This window comes from Thalassophryne amazonica, chromosome 3 (assembly GCF_902500255.1).
Source record: "Thalassophryne amazonica chromosome 3, fThaAma1.1, whole genome shotgun sequence".
Lineage (NCBI taxonomy): Eukaryota > Metazoa > Chordata > Actinopteri > Batrachoidiformes > Batrachoididae > Thalassophryne > Thalassophryne amazonica.
In genome coordinates, this window is record NC_047105.1 from 2,677,534 (window position 1) to 2,692,720 (window position 15,187).

The 15,187-nt window shown below is 46.0% G+C and overlaps 1 protein-coding gene across 1 annotated transcript in view; it reads left to right on the top strand.

Moving 5' to 3' along the window:
• fer1l4 (fer-1 like family member 4) overlaps positions 1-15,187 on the top strand; it is a 293,664-nt gene that overhangs the window by 269,201 nt on the left and 9,276 nt on the right. Inside the window, 7 exon segments of the mRNA XM_034164544.1 lie at positions 4,097-4,251; positions 4,401-4,582; positions 10,295-10,380; positions 10,464-10,562; positions 10,635-10,749; positions 10,839-10,962; positions 11,080-11,381. Coding sequence (XP_034020435.1) covers positions 4,097-4,251; positions 4,401-4,582; positions 10,295-10,380; positions 10,464-10,562; positions 10,635-10,749; positions 10,839-10,962; positions 11,080-11,381 — 1,063 coding nt within the window.

Below are 15,187 nucleotides of genomic sequence, written 5' to 3' on the forward strand. Positions count from 1 at the left end.
GGAAAATCAGATGTTCAAATGAATTATATTTTAGATCCCCAACAGCTAGTACATTAAACTTGGATTTATAAATTAGAGCAACACCCCTGCTTTGCTTCATATCAGGAGGGACATGGCTAAATGAGTATGCTGGTAGGCAGGCCTCATTTAAAGGGAGGACAGCAATAGGTTTAAGCCAGGTTTCACATAAACCAATTATATTTAAGTGGTAATTCATAATTATCCTTTATCATTTATTTTATTGTCATCCAATGTAGTTATGGGTATTAGGTTTGCAAAGCATATCCCTCTGTGCTCCTTATGGACACATCTGTGGAAACAGGCCACATCCACATTGGTCGCAAGCCCTGCAGGTCCTCTGATCACCTACTCTGTGGCCTGCTGTAAAGTCCTAATGTTACCCTCCCTGTAGAGCAGGGGTGGGCAACTTGTTTCAGAAAGGGCCAAGAGGGTGCAGGTTTTCTTTGCAGCCACTTACTCCACCAGGTGATTTCACTGATTAATATCACTTTGAGCAGATGGAATCAGTTGATTGTTCTTCAGATGGGACTTTAGCTCCCAGAGATGAACTTATAGAGACATTCCCTGATCTCGGCAGTGACCTTCATGTGTCTGAGTCCTCTACCTTTGCGATCCAGAGAGGCCTGGGATGATCTTATGGAGTCATGACATCAAATGTCCGAGGTGTTTGGTGATGCTGATATCTTTGCAGGACAAGGCAGGTCCAAGTCTTTGGGTCCTGGTGCTTCCTGTTGTACTGTCTAGTGGTTGTCCCACTTGGACTCCAAGTTTCATACCAGGTTTCTGTGTGCCAATGTGTCATGGACATCCGTCAGAGCACAAAACTTGCATACTTAATGCTGGACCATTCTGCAACATAACATCATCATTACTCTGATTCCAGCTTAAATGAAAGCTGGCATCTTCACGATGCTTTAAGTCACCACAGGAACATGTAACCATGCTGTGGCTCCCCCAACTGACCAAATGGGTCAACAAAGATCAAGACTACTACCTTAAACCCTGCACCATCCATCCTCAAATCCAGTCAGCACAGCCTACAGTGGGTCCCATATGATCCATGGTCCAAAGCTGTGATTGTAATGTCCGTGGACCAGGAATCAAAAGCACGGTGGCCTGTGCTGTTGAAGGCAGCCTGAGGCTGTCTCACTGGGCTGAGACAGCTTGTGACTGGCATTTTGTGAGGGATTTTGTGAGATGTCACCTGATTTGAGCGAGGGTTTTCCTCGTGTGAGTCACAGGGTGTCGCTACACCAGTGGTCTGGCTTCATTCTTTTCTTTTTTCCAAAGGAAGTAAGTTTAATGGTTAATCGTGTTACCTTTGGCGATTCATGGAGAGGTGTCTGTTCCGGGTCAAGGAGCGCTCCCAGAGGATCCCAAAGCCCGTGTGTGACTCGAGGACCACTTGGAGCGGATCCTGGAGCCTGGCCAACGGAGGATTGTATACTGGTCATTCCCAGGATTAGAAGACACTAGATCCACCAGGGACAATACTACTGACAAGGCACCACTCCTGGAAATCATTTCTGCAGGTCGGTGAGTGTGCTGGCCACACCTTTTTTTGTTGTTGTTGTTGTTATTTATTTCATTACATCCACCAAGGACGTAATAAACTCATCGACATTTATTTATTTATTTGTCTGTCTGTCAGCGGGATTACATCAAAACTACTTCATGGATTCTCACCAAATTTTCACCACAGATAGATATTGGGCTATGTTAGACTCCATTAAATTTTGGAGGTGATCCACGTCCTGATTGGCGAATGTCAAAAATCTCTGATTGCTTTTTCTTCCGTTCTTGCAGTTGCGGAGGTTTGTCAGTCTTGTCACATAATGGTTATATTATAGTCCACAGATATTCTGAGCACTGTGTGGTGCAAACGTGTCATCATTTCAGCCGTGAGAGTGCCGTGCTGCATTCGAGAACTATGCATGTGGACTACTTCTGACTTTGGCCCTATTTCGCTGTAGAACATTCAGCCCACGTTCAGACGACATGCGCAAACGTGACAGAGTACCAAATCAGTGAGATTCCAACTGAAAATGTGTCGCTAAGTTGCCTGTTTTGTTGCGAGTTTGTGCCTCCAACAGTCGCAGCCTAATGAGATACTAACCGAAGCTGATCTGGAGCAGCCTTGTACTTTGAGGTGTTTCAGATCTTATCTGGTACGAGAACACCTGGAAGTCCTGATTTATTTGCAGGAGGACATTAGGACTGAGACCTAGACCCTGACTGAGTGTCCTGTCCCCTCAATGAAGGTGAAAGTTATTTACTGTGTGAATGTATGAACACATGACCATCTGAATTAATGAAAGTGTAGCATCAACTTGGTCGCATTTACCACATATGGAGTTTTCTAGCGCAGTTCCACATCAGACATGGTATGTCAATAAGTTGGAATCTGAAAAATTGTCTACCATTACTCCTGCAGACTAAAGGACTCAGACTGAACGTTGATTTGGGTTTTTGTATAATTTATTTATTATTATTTTTTTTTTTTTTACTTTGGAAGACTACTAAAGTTTGACTTACTGTCTGTCTGTGTCTCTCTGGCAGGGTGTTTGAGTTCACGGTGTCCTTCCCGTTGGAGACGGAGCTGGTGGTCACAGTTATGGACCATGATCTGGTGGGGTCAGATGATGTCATTGGGGAAACACGGATCGACCTGGAGAACCGGTTCTACAGCAACCATCGCGCCTCCTGTGGTTTGGCGTTGTACTATGACACGTTGGTATCCAGACATTAGCACCAGTACCACCAGGACCAGTACTCTATTAGTACTACTGTACACACAGTACATATTTGTAACAGTGTAACAACATGTTAGTTGTAGTACTACAGTGCATGCAGTACTGACACTACAGTACATTTATTACCAGTACACACAACAGAAGCATGTATTGGTAGCATTGCTGACAGTACTATACAACACTACAACTCCACTTCCAGTGAAGTTGGGACATTGTGTAAAATGTAAATAAAAACAGAATACGATTTGCAAATCCTCTTCAACCTATATTCAAGTGAATACACCACAAAGACAAGATATTTAATGTTCAAACTGATAAACTTTATTGTTTTTGTGCAAATATTTGCTCATTTTGAAATGGATGCCTGCAACACGTTTCAAAAAAGCTGGGACAGTAGTATGTTTACCGATGTGTTACATCACCTTTCCTTCTAACAACACTCAATAAGCGTTTGGGAACTGAGGACACTAATTGTTGGTTGCTTTCGCTTTGCATGGTAGAGTTTTAACTTGCAATTGTAGATGTAGCGACGAACTGTGTTAACTGACAGTGGTTTTCTGAAGTGTTCCTGAGCCCACGCGGTAAGATCCTTTAAATCAAATCAAATCAATTTCATTTATATAGCACCAAATCACAACAAACAGCTGCCCCAAGGCGCTTCATATTGTAAGGCAAAACCATACAATAATTATGGAAAAACCCCAACTGTCAAAACGACCCCCTGTGAGCAAGCACTTGGTGACAGTGGGAAGGAAAAACTCCCTTTTAACAGGAAAAAACCTCCAGCAGAACCAGGCTCAGGGAGGGGCAGTCTTCTGCTGGGACTGGTTGGGGCTTTATACAATGATGCTGGTATTTAATACAGTGCCGCCTAAGGGATCGAAGGTCACAGGCATTCAGTGTTGGTTTTCAGCCTTGCCGCTTACGTGTAGAAAGTTCTCCAGATTCTCTGAATCTTCTGATTATATTATGAACTGTAGATGATGGAATCCCTAAATTCCTTGCAATTGAATGTTGAGAAACATTGTTCTTAAACTGTTGGACTATTTTTTCATGCAGTTGTTCACAAACATTACATTAAACATCTTTATATATTTTAATTATTTAACATTAAATATCTTGTCTTTGTGGTGTATTCAATTGATTATAGGTTGAAGAGGATGTGAAAATCATTGTATTCTGTTTTTATTTACATTTTACACAATGTCCCAACTTCATTGGAATTGGGGTTGTACATGATACTGTACACTGTGGTACTCTTGAGTACTTCTGTTGCTTGCTTCTGGTCTTTGACCTATTGGCCCATTTTCTCGTCTCTATAGCGATGGCTACAATAAATGGCGTGATGCAAAGAAGCCGTCAACCATATTAGCTGAGCTATGCAAGAAAAATGGCATCATGTCTCCAGAGTACCGAGGATCTGAAGTTAAAGTCCTCAACAAGATCTACAAAATCCCAGCAGATGCAGTACCTGAAGGTAGTGGTACTAAGATTAGATACACGTTAGGTAATACTGCTAATTACTGTCTCTGCTGGTCTGACTCCACACAAGACCAGAAGGATACGACTTTGGTGTACAAATGATGTGGTTAAGCTGCAGATGTAACTCCGTCTTTGGTCTTACAGCTCTGCTGAAGAAGAACCAACGCTCCCCACAGGAGGAGGCGGAGCTTGAGGAGCACGTGGCTCTGAGCGTGCTACAGCACTGGGAGGAGATGAAGGAGTTCCTCCCCAAAGCTCTGCCACTGGTCCCAGAACACGTGGAGGTCCGGTCCCTGCTGAACCCAGACAGACCGGGACTGCCACAGGTAACAGATAAACACACACACACACACACACACACACACTGGAGGGACAGAGGGGGCCAGTCCTAATTAACCACTCTGTAAGTCTGATACAGAAATTCTGTATGTACATGTATATGGTTTTATATATATATATATATATATATATATATATATATATATATATATATATATATATATATATATACATACATACATACATACATATATATATATATATATATATATATATATATATATATATATAATACTGCGGTATTGTATCACTTCCTGTTCCGGAGCACAGCGGTGTTTTTCTGTATCTGTTAGCTGTTTAATCTGCGCAGTTAGATTGATCTAGTTATCTAGATTACGATTTGTTTCCCAGTGTAATCTTTACGTGCCTTAACTAAAGCACTCCTTCTGCTGAATCACCTCTAAATTATTTACACATTATTCACTTTGCGTGTTTTTAGGAATCCGCTAGCTTAGCGTAGCTACTAGCTCTTAGCCGATTTAGCATGGCGGCTTCTCCTGTCTCTCCCGCACTTTTCTGCTCTGGGTGTGAAATGTTTAGTTATTCCTCGGCCTCCTTTAGCAGTAACGGTACTTGTAATAAGTGTAGCTTATTCGTAGCTTTGGAGGCCAGGCTGGGCGAATTGGAGACTCGGCTCCGCACCGTGGAAAATTGTACAGCTAGCCAGGCCCCTGTAGTCAGTGCGGACCAAGGTAGCTTAGCCGCCGTTAGTTCCCTCCCGGCAGATCCCGAGCAGCCGGGAAAGCAGGCCGACTGGGTGACTGTGAGGAGGAAGCGTAGCCCTAAACAGAAGCCCCGTGTACACTGCCAACCCGTTCACATCTCTAACCGTTTTTCCCCACTCGACGACACACCCGCCGAGGATCAAACTCTGGTTATTGGCGACTCTGTTTTGAGAAATGTGAAGTTAGCGACACCATCAACCATAGTCAATTGTCTTCCGGGGGCCAGAGCAGGCGACATTGAAGGAAATTTGAAACTGCTGGCTAAGGCTAAGCGTAAATTTGGTAAGATTGTAATTCACGTCTGCAGTAATGACACCCGGTTACGCCAATCGGAGGTCACTAAAATTAATATTGAATCGGTGTGTAACTTTGCAAAAACAATGTCGGACTCTGTAGTTTTCTCTGGGCTCCTCCCCAATCAGACCGGGAGTGACATGTTTAGCCGCATGTTCTCCTTGAATTGCTGGCTGTCTGAGTGGTGTCCAAAAAATGAGGTGGGCTTCATAGATAATTGGCAAAGCTTCTGGGGAAAACCTGGTCTTGTTAGGAGAGACGGCATCCATCCCACTTTAGAGGGAGCAGCTCTCATTTCTAGAAATCTGGCCAATTTTCTTAAATCCTCCAAACCGTGACTATCCAGGGTTGGGACCAGGAAGCAGAGTTGTAGTCTTACACACCTCTCTGCAGCTTCTCTCCCCCTGCCATCCCCTCATTACCCCATCCCCGTAGAGATGGTGCCTGCTCCCAGACTACCAATAACCAGCAAAAATCTATTTAAGCATAAAAATTCAAAAAGAAAAAATAATATAGCACCTTCAACTGCACCACAGACTAAAACAGTTAAATGTGGTCTATTAAACATTAGGTCTCCCTCTTCTAAGTCCCTGTTGGTAAATGATATAATAATTGATCAACATATTGATTTATTCTGCCTTACAGAAACCTGGTTACAGCAGGATGAATATGTTAGTTTAAATGAGTCAACACCCCCGAGTCACACTAACTGTCAGAATGCTCGTAGCACGGGCCGAGGAGGAGGATTAGCAGCAATCTTCCATTCCATCTTATTAATTAATCAAAAACCCAGACAGAGCTTTAATTCATTTGAAAGCTTGACTCTTAGTCTTGTCCATCCAAATTGGAAGTCCCAAAAACCAGTTTTATTTATTATCTATCGTCCACCTGGTCGTTACTGTGAGTTTCTCTGTGAATTTTCAGACCTTTTGTCTGACTTAGTGCTTAGCTCAGATAAGATAATTATAGTGGGCGATTTTAACATCCACACAGATGCTGAGAATGACAGCCTCAACACTGCATTTAATCTATTATTAGACTCTATTGGCTTTGCTCAAAAAGTAAATGAGTCCACCCACCACTTTAATCATATCTTAGATCTTGTTCTGACTTATGGTATGGAAATAGAAGACTTAACAGTATTCCCTGAAAACTCCCTTCTGTCTGATCATTTCTTAATAACATTTACATTTACTCTGATGGACTACCCAGCAGTGGGGAATAAGTTTCATTACACTAGAAGTCTTTCAGAAAGCGCTGTAACTAGGTTTAAGGATATGATTCCTTCTTTATGTTCTCTAATGCCATATACCAACACAGTGCAGAGTAGCTACCTAAACTCTGTAAGTGAGATAGAGTATCTCGTCAATAGTTTTACATCCTCATTGAAGACAACTTTGGATGCTGTAGCTCCTCTAAAAAAGAGAGCTTTAAATCAGAAGTGCCTGACTCCGTGGTATAACTCACAAACTCATAGCTTAAAGCAGATAACCCGTAAGTTGGAGAGGAAATGGCGTCTCACTAATTTAGAAGGTCTTCACTTAGCCTGGGAAAAGAGTCTGTTGCTCTATAAAAAAGCCCTCCGTAAAGCTAGGACATCTTTCTACTCATCACTAATTGAAGAAAATAAGAACAACCCCAGGTTTCTTTTCAGCACTGTAGCCAGGCTGACAAAGAGTCAGAGCTCTATTGAGCTGAGTATTCCATTAACTTTAACTAGTAATGACTTCATGACTTTCTTTGCTAACAAAATTTTAACTATTAGAGAAAAAATTACTCATAACCATCCCAAAGACGTATCGTTATCTTTGACTGCTTTCAGTGATGCCGGTATTTGGTTAGACTCTTTCTCTCCGATTGTTCTGTCTGAGTTATTTTCATTAGTTACTTCATCCAAACCATCAACATGTTTATTAGACCCCATTCCTACCAGGCTGCTCAAGGAAGCCCTACCATTATTTAATGCTTCGATCTTAAATATGATCAATCTATCTTTGTTAGTTGGCTATGTACCACAGGCTTTTAAGGTGGCAGTAATTAAACCATTACTTAAAAAGCCATCACTTGACCCAGCTATCTTAGCTAATTTATAGGCCAATCTCCAACCTTCCTTTTCTCTCAAAAATTCTTGAAAGGGTAGTTGTAAAACAGCTAACTGATCATCTGCAGAGGAATGGTCTATTTGAAGAGTTTCAGTCAGGTTTTAGAATTCATCATAGTACAGAAACAGCGTTAGTGAAGGTTACAAATGATCTTCTTATGGCCTCGGACAGTGGACTCATCTCTGTGCTTGTTCTGTTAGACCTCAGTGCTGCTTTTGATACTGTTGACCATAAAATTTTATTACAGAGATTAGAGCATGCCATAGGTATTAAAGGCACTGCGCTGCGGTGGTTTGAATCATATTTGTCTAATAGATTACAATTTGTTCATGTAAATGGGGAATCTTCTTCACAGACTAAAGTTAATTATGGAGTTCCACAAGGTTCTGTGCTAGGACCAATTTTATTCACTTTATACATGCTTCCCTTAGGCAGTATTATTAGACGGTATTGCTTAAATTTTCATTGTTACGCAGATGATACCCAGCTTTATCTATCCATGAAGCCAGAGGACACACACCAATTAGCTAAACTGCAGGATTGTCTTACAGACATAAAGACATGGATGACCTCTAATTTCCTGCTTTTAAACTCAAATAAAACTGAAGTTATTGTACTTGGCCCCACAAATCTTAGAAACATGGTGTCTAACCAGATCCTTACTCTGGATGGCATTACCCTGACCTCTAGTAATACTGTGAGAAATCTTGGAGTCATTTTTGATCAGGATATGTCTCAGAGTGATGCTGAAAAACTAATTCATGCATTTATTTCCTCTAGGCTGGGCTATTGTAATTCATTATTATCAGGTTGTCCTAAAAGTTCCCTGAAAAGCCTTCAGTTAATTCAAAATGCTGCAGCTAGAGTACTGACGGGGACTAGAAGGAGAGAGCATATCTCACCCATATTGGTCTCTCTTTATTGGCTTCCTGTTAATTCTAGAACAGAATTTAAAATTCTTCTTCTTACTTATAAGGTTTTGAATAATCAGGTCCCATCTTATCTTAGGGACCTCGTAGTACCATATCACCCCAATAGAGCGCTTCGCTCTCAGACTGCAGGCTTACTTGTAGTTCCTAGGGTTTGTAGGAGTAGAATGGGAGGCAGAGCCTTCAGCTTTCAGGCTCCTCTCCTGTGGAACCAGCTCCCAATTCAGATCAGGGAGACAGACACCCTCTCTACTTTTAAGATTAGGCTTAAAACTTTCCTTTTTGCTAAAGCTTATAGTTAGGGCTGGATCAGGTGACCCTGAACCATCCCTTAGTTATGCTGCTATAGACTTAGACTGCTGGGGGGTTCCCATGATGCACTGAGTGTTTCTTTCTCTTTTTGCTCTGTATGCACCACTCTGCATTTAATCATTAGTGATTGATCTCTGCTCTCTTCCACAGCATGTCTTTTTTTTTTCCTGGTTCTCTCCCTCAGCCCCAACCAGTCCCAGCAGAAGACTGCCCCTCGCTGAGCCTGGTTCTGCTGGAGGTTTCTTCCTGTTAAGAGGGAGTTTTTCCTTCCCACTGTCGCCAAGTGCTTGCTCACAGGGGGTCGTTTTGACCGTTGGGGTTTTTCTGATTATTATATGGCTTTTGTCTTACAATATAAAGCGCCTTGGGGCAACTGTTGTTGTGATTTGGCGCTATATAAATAAAATTGATTTGATTTGATATATATATATATATATATATATATATATATATATATATATATATATATATATATATACCTGGGAGGAGCTTATGGAGTCATGAGGTCAAAGGTGTGTGGCGATGCTGATATCTTTGCAGGACAAGGAAGGTCCAAGTCTTTGGGTCCTGGTGCTTCCTTTCATACTGTCTGGTTGTCAGACTTGGACTCTAACCAGTGACCTAAGGTGAGGACTGGATGTTTTAGGTACCAGGTCTCTGAGGAGAATCCTTGGGTCCTGCTGGAATGAGGGAACCAAGAAAATGAGAGAGAAGCCTGGAAATTGTGGAGCAACTGATTCAAGAAGTGACGGGTTAGTCAGGATGACGTGAGTAAAGGCAGTTATTCCAGATGATCAGAGGGACAGCTCAGGTGGGACGGTTTGGAGACAAAGTCAGAGAGGTGAGACTAAGATGCTTTGGACATGTGCAGAGGAGGGACCCAGGGTATATAGGGAGAAGGATGCTGAGGATGGAGCCACCAGGCAGGAGGAGAAGAGGGAGACCAAAGAGGAGGTTCATGGATGTGCTGAGAGAGGACATGCAGGTGGTTGGTGTGACAGAGGAAGATACAGAGGACAGGGTGAGATGGAAACGATTGATCTGCTATGACGCCCCCTAATGGGAGCAGCTGGAAGAAGACTAAAGAGGTGAAGATGAGCTCCACTGCGTGCTGTCCATCTGTCCTCACGTGGAAGCAGCAGGAAAACTGCAGATTTGTAAAATGTGTGAATTTGGATGAATTCATGAAACTCTTCACCCACAATTCCATCTGGTGACTCTTCAGCTGACGGCTCCCTAAACCCGGCTCTGGGCCTCCGCGGGTTCTTTGAGTCACTCATTCTCTGATTACATCATCAGTGTGCATGTGTGTGTGTGTGTGTGGGCGTGTGTTGCAGGGTTACATTCACATGTGGGTGGACATGTTTCCTAATGATGTTCCTGCTCCGCCCCCTGTGGACATTAAGCCCCGCCAACCTGAACAGTAGGTCACCACGTTTCACTGGAATCGAACGAGGCTGGAAACGATGCAGATTGCTGACACTGACACTGTTTCCATGGCGACAGGTACGAGCTGCGTGTGATCATCTGGAACACGGACGACGTGTTTTTAGATGACATCAACCCGTTCACCGGGGACCCGTCCTCTGATATCTACGTCAAAGGGTTGGTTTCAAACACTCTTGTCTGCTTTGTCTCCTGCTTCTGTCCTCTGACTCGGTCTTTGTCTGTCTTCAGTTGGATTAAAGGTTTAGACGACAAGCAGGAGACGGATGTCCACTTCAACTCTCTGACTGGAGAAGGAAACTTTAACTGGAGATTTGTTTTCCGCTTCGACTACCTTCCCACTGAGGTAAATCGTTTGCTTCCTTGCGGTCATGCTGCAGTACTACCTCTAGGGGCGCTGTTGGTGAGGCTTCACCTCCTTCTGTCCTCCTGTAGAAGGAGGTGGTGTACAAGAAGAAGGAGTCTTTCTTTTCCCTGGAGAAGTCTGAGTTTCGTCAACCAGCGGTTCTGACGCTGCAGGTCTGGGACTATGACCGCATCGCCACCAATGACTTCCTGGGTGAGACAGACGGGGACACACACACACACACACACACACACACACACACACACACACACACACACACACACACACGGTTCTTTCACTGGTCTTTGTCTCTTCCTGCTCCTCCTCTAGGCTCTATTGAGTTGAACCTTAGTGACATGGTTCGTGCCGCCAAATCTTCCAGTAAGTGTACCATCAGCATGGCAAAGGATCGCGCTGGTCCTCGCTTCTCCATCTTCCGCTCAAAGAAGATGAAGGGCTGGTGGCCCCTGATTCGCCTGAAGACGGCTGAAGACTTTGAGAGGGAGGAGAAGGAGAAGCAGGAAGTCAAGAAGAAGGGACGCAAGAAGAAGAAGGACAAGAGCAGGAGGAGCAAGATGAGCCAGGAAGAGCTCCAGTTCACTGACAGCATGGGGAACACCTACCTGCTAATGGTACGACGCTATGCACTAATGCTAATGTATATTAATACAGAGACCACCTCGTTAGCTCGTGCTAATGAATGCAAAACAGTTTCTAACGCCAAGGGGTTGAAGGTCACCTGGGTTTGAACCCTGCTCTTGCTGCCTGTGTCCTTGGACCAAACACTTCACCTGCATGGTCTCAGTCCACCCAGCTGCACGTTTACTGCCCTCAGCTGGAGAAGTAACCTGTGTTGGACTCCAGCAGCAGTTGTAGGCACTCGTCCACTTGACACCGCTGAGATAAGGACCTCAGGGACTGTATAGGAAGCTGAGTCTAGGACTCCGACACAGATTCCTTCCCCAGCCAAAAGTGGTACCTGTTTAAAACTGCGTCGACTGAGACCATGCAGGTCACGTCGCGTGTTGTCCATGGACACAGACAGGCAGCCTCAAGTGGACACAACTGGAACTGAACCCTGGTATTGACGTCAGCAGTCGGTGCCACAGACCTACCTGCTCTGCACCTTTAATTCTTGTTGATCCGTTCAGACTGCCCTCTGTGGGTTGGTTCTGCGTCCACTGATCCGATGTCACCGTCTTCAGGATCCAGAGTCCGTATGCACGAAGCAGCCTCAGGCTAAAAATAGTTCTGACTACGTCATTATTTTATGTTAATTTACTGTCTTAATGTATTTATAAATTGTTTAGGTTCTTGTTTTCATATACACACATTAATATTATCATTATTTTGTTATCCATCCATCCATCCATCCATTTTATTCCGCTTTATCCGGAGTCGGGTCGCGGGGGCAGCAGCTCAAGCAAAGCCGCCCAGACCTCCCGATCCACACACACCTCCCCCAGCTCCTCCGGGGGAACACCAAGGCGTTCCCAAGCCAGCCGAGAGATTTAGTCCCTCCAGCGTGTCCTGGGTCTTCCCCGGGGCCTCCTCCCAATGGGACGTGCCCGGAACACCTCTCCAGCGAGGCATCTAGGGGGCATCCGGAAAAGATGCCCGAGCCACCTCAACTGACTCCTTTCGATGTGGAGGAGCAGCGGCTCAACTCCGAGCTCCTCCCGAGTGACCGAGCTCCTCACCCTATCTCTAAGGGAGCGCCCAGCCACCCTGCGGAGGAAACTCATCTCGGACGCTTGTACTCGCGATCTTGTTCTTTCGGTCAAGAGCCAAATCTCATGACCATAGGTGAGGATCGGAACGTAGATCGATCAGTAAATCGAGAGCTTTGCCCCCCTACTCAGCTCTCTCTTCACCACGATGGTCCAATACAGCGACTGCATCACTGCAGATGCTGCACCGATCCGTCTATCGATCTCACGCTCCATCCGTCCCTCACTCGTGAACAAGACCCTGAGATACTTAAACTCCTCCACTTGAGGCAAGGACACTCCACCGACCTGAAGAGGGCAAAGCACCTTTTTCCGGTCGAGAACCATGGCCTCGGATTTGGAGGTGCTGATTTTCATCCCGGACGCTTCACAGTCGGCTGCAAACCACCCCAGTGCACGCTGAAGGTCCTGATTTGACGAAGCCAACAGAACCACATCGTCCACAAACAGCAGAGACGAGATTCTGTGGTTCCCAAACCAGACCCCCTCTACACCCTGGCTGCGCCTAGAAATTCTGTCCATAAAAATAATGAACAGAACCGGTGACAAAGGGCAGCCCTGGTGGAGGCCAACGTGCACTGGAAACAGGTTTGACCTACTACCGGCAATGCGAACAAAGCTCCTGCTGCGGTCGTACAGGGACCGGATAGCCCTTAACAAAGGACCCCGGACCCCGTACTCCTGGAGCATTCCCCACAGGGTGCCCAGAGGGACACGGTCGAACGCCTTCTCCAGATCCACTAAACACATGTGGACTGGTTGGGCAAACTTCCATGAACCCTCGAGCACCCGATGGCGCATGTAGAGCTGGTCCAGTGTGCTGCAACCAGGACAAAAACCACACTGCTCCTCCTGAATCAGAGGTTCGACCATCGGTCGAATTCTCCTCTCCAGTACTCTGGAATAGACCTTACCGGGGAGGCTGAGGAGTGTGATCCCCCTATAGTTGGAACACACCCTCCGGTCCCCCTTCTTAAACAGAGGGACCACCACCCCGGTCTGCCAATCCAGAGTCACTGTCCCCGATCGCCACGCGATGTTGCAGAGGCGTGTCAGCCAAGACAGCCCCACAACATCCAGAGACTTAAGGTACTCAGGACAGATTTCATCCACCCCAGGAGCCTTGCCACTGAGGAGCTTTCTAACCACCTCGGTGACTTCGGCCTGGGTAATGGATGAGTCCGCCTCTGAGTCCCCAGTCTCTGCTTCCTCTTCGGAAGACGTGACGATGGGATTGAGGAGATCCTCGAAGTACTCCTTCCACCGCCCGACAACATCCCCAGTCAGGGTCAACAGCTCCCCACCCACATCGTAAACAGTGCTGGTGGAGAGCTGCTTCCGCCTCCTGAGGTGTCGGACCGTTTGCCAGAATCAACAAAGATAAGTAGGACTCCTTCTTCAGCTTGACGGCATCCCTTACTTCCGGTGTCCACCACCGGGTTCGGGGATTGCCACCACGACAGGCACCAGAGACCTTGCAACCACAGCTACGAGCAGCCGCATCGACAATGGAGGTGGAGAACATGGTCCACTCAGACTCCATGTCTCCAACCAACCCCGGGATCTGGGAGAAGCTCTCCCGGAGGTGGGAGTTGAAGACCTTGCTGACAGAGGGTTCCGCCAGTCGTTCCCAGCAGACCCTCATGAAACGTTTGGGCCTGCCAGGTCTGACTGGCTTCCTACCCTCCTAGCGGATCCAACTCACCACCAGGTGGTGATCAGTCAACAGCTCTGCCCCTCTCTTCACTCAAGTGTCCAAGACACGTGGCCGAAGGTCAGATAATACGACTACAAAGTCGATCAGCGACCTCCGGCTCAGGGTGTCCTGGTGCCACGTGCACTTATGGACACTCTTGTGCTTGAACATGGTGTTCGTGATGGACAAACTGTGACTAGCACAGAAGTCCAACAACTGAACACCACTCGGGTTCAGATCGGGGAGGCCGTGCTTCCCGATCACCCCCCTCCAGGTCTCACTGTCGCCGCCCACGTGGGCGTTGAAATCCCCCAGGAGAACAATGGAGTCCCCAGTCAGAGCGCTATCTAGTACCCCTCCCAGGGACTCCAGGAAGGTTGGGTACTCTGCACTGCTGCTCGGCCTGTAGGCCGAGACAACGGTGAGCGACCTGTCCCTGACCCGAAGGCGTAGGGACGCGACCTTCTCATTCACCGGAGTGAACTCTAACACTTGGCGACTGAGCTGGGGAGCAATAAGCAATTCGACCCCAGCTCTCCGCCTCTCCCCGTGGGCGACACCAGAAAATTGAAGCGTCCAGCCCCTCTCCAGGAGTTGGGTACCAGAGCCCAAGCTGTGCGTGGAGGTGAGCCCGACTATTTCTAGTCGGTATCTCTCAACCTCCCGCACAAGCTCAGGCTCCTTCCCCCCTAGCGAGGTAACATTCCACGTCCCAACAGCCAGGGGCTGTGAGCATGGACCGGGCCGCTGGGCCACCCGCCCTCGACCGCCACCCAATCCTCTCTGCACCCGACCCCCATGGCCCCCTCTGCAGGTGGTGAACCCACTCTTTCGGGCTGAGCCTGGCCGGGCCCCATGGGCTATTATTTTATTATTTTTGTTATTATTATCAGTATTAGTAATATTATTTTATTTTATTATTACTTTCATTTCGTCATTTGATTTTTAAATGTACAATAATGGAAATAAGTGTTTTGACTTTCTTGTCATGCATGTAATTTTAATTTATTTA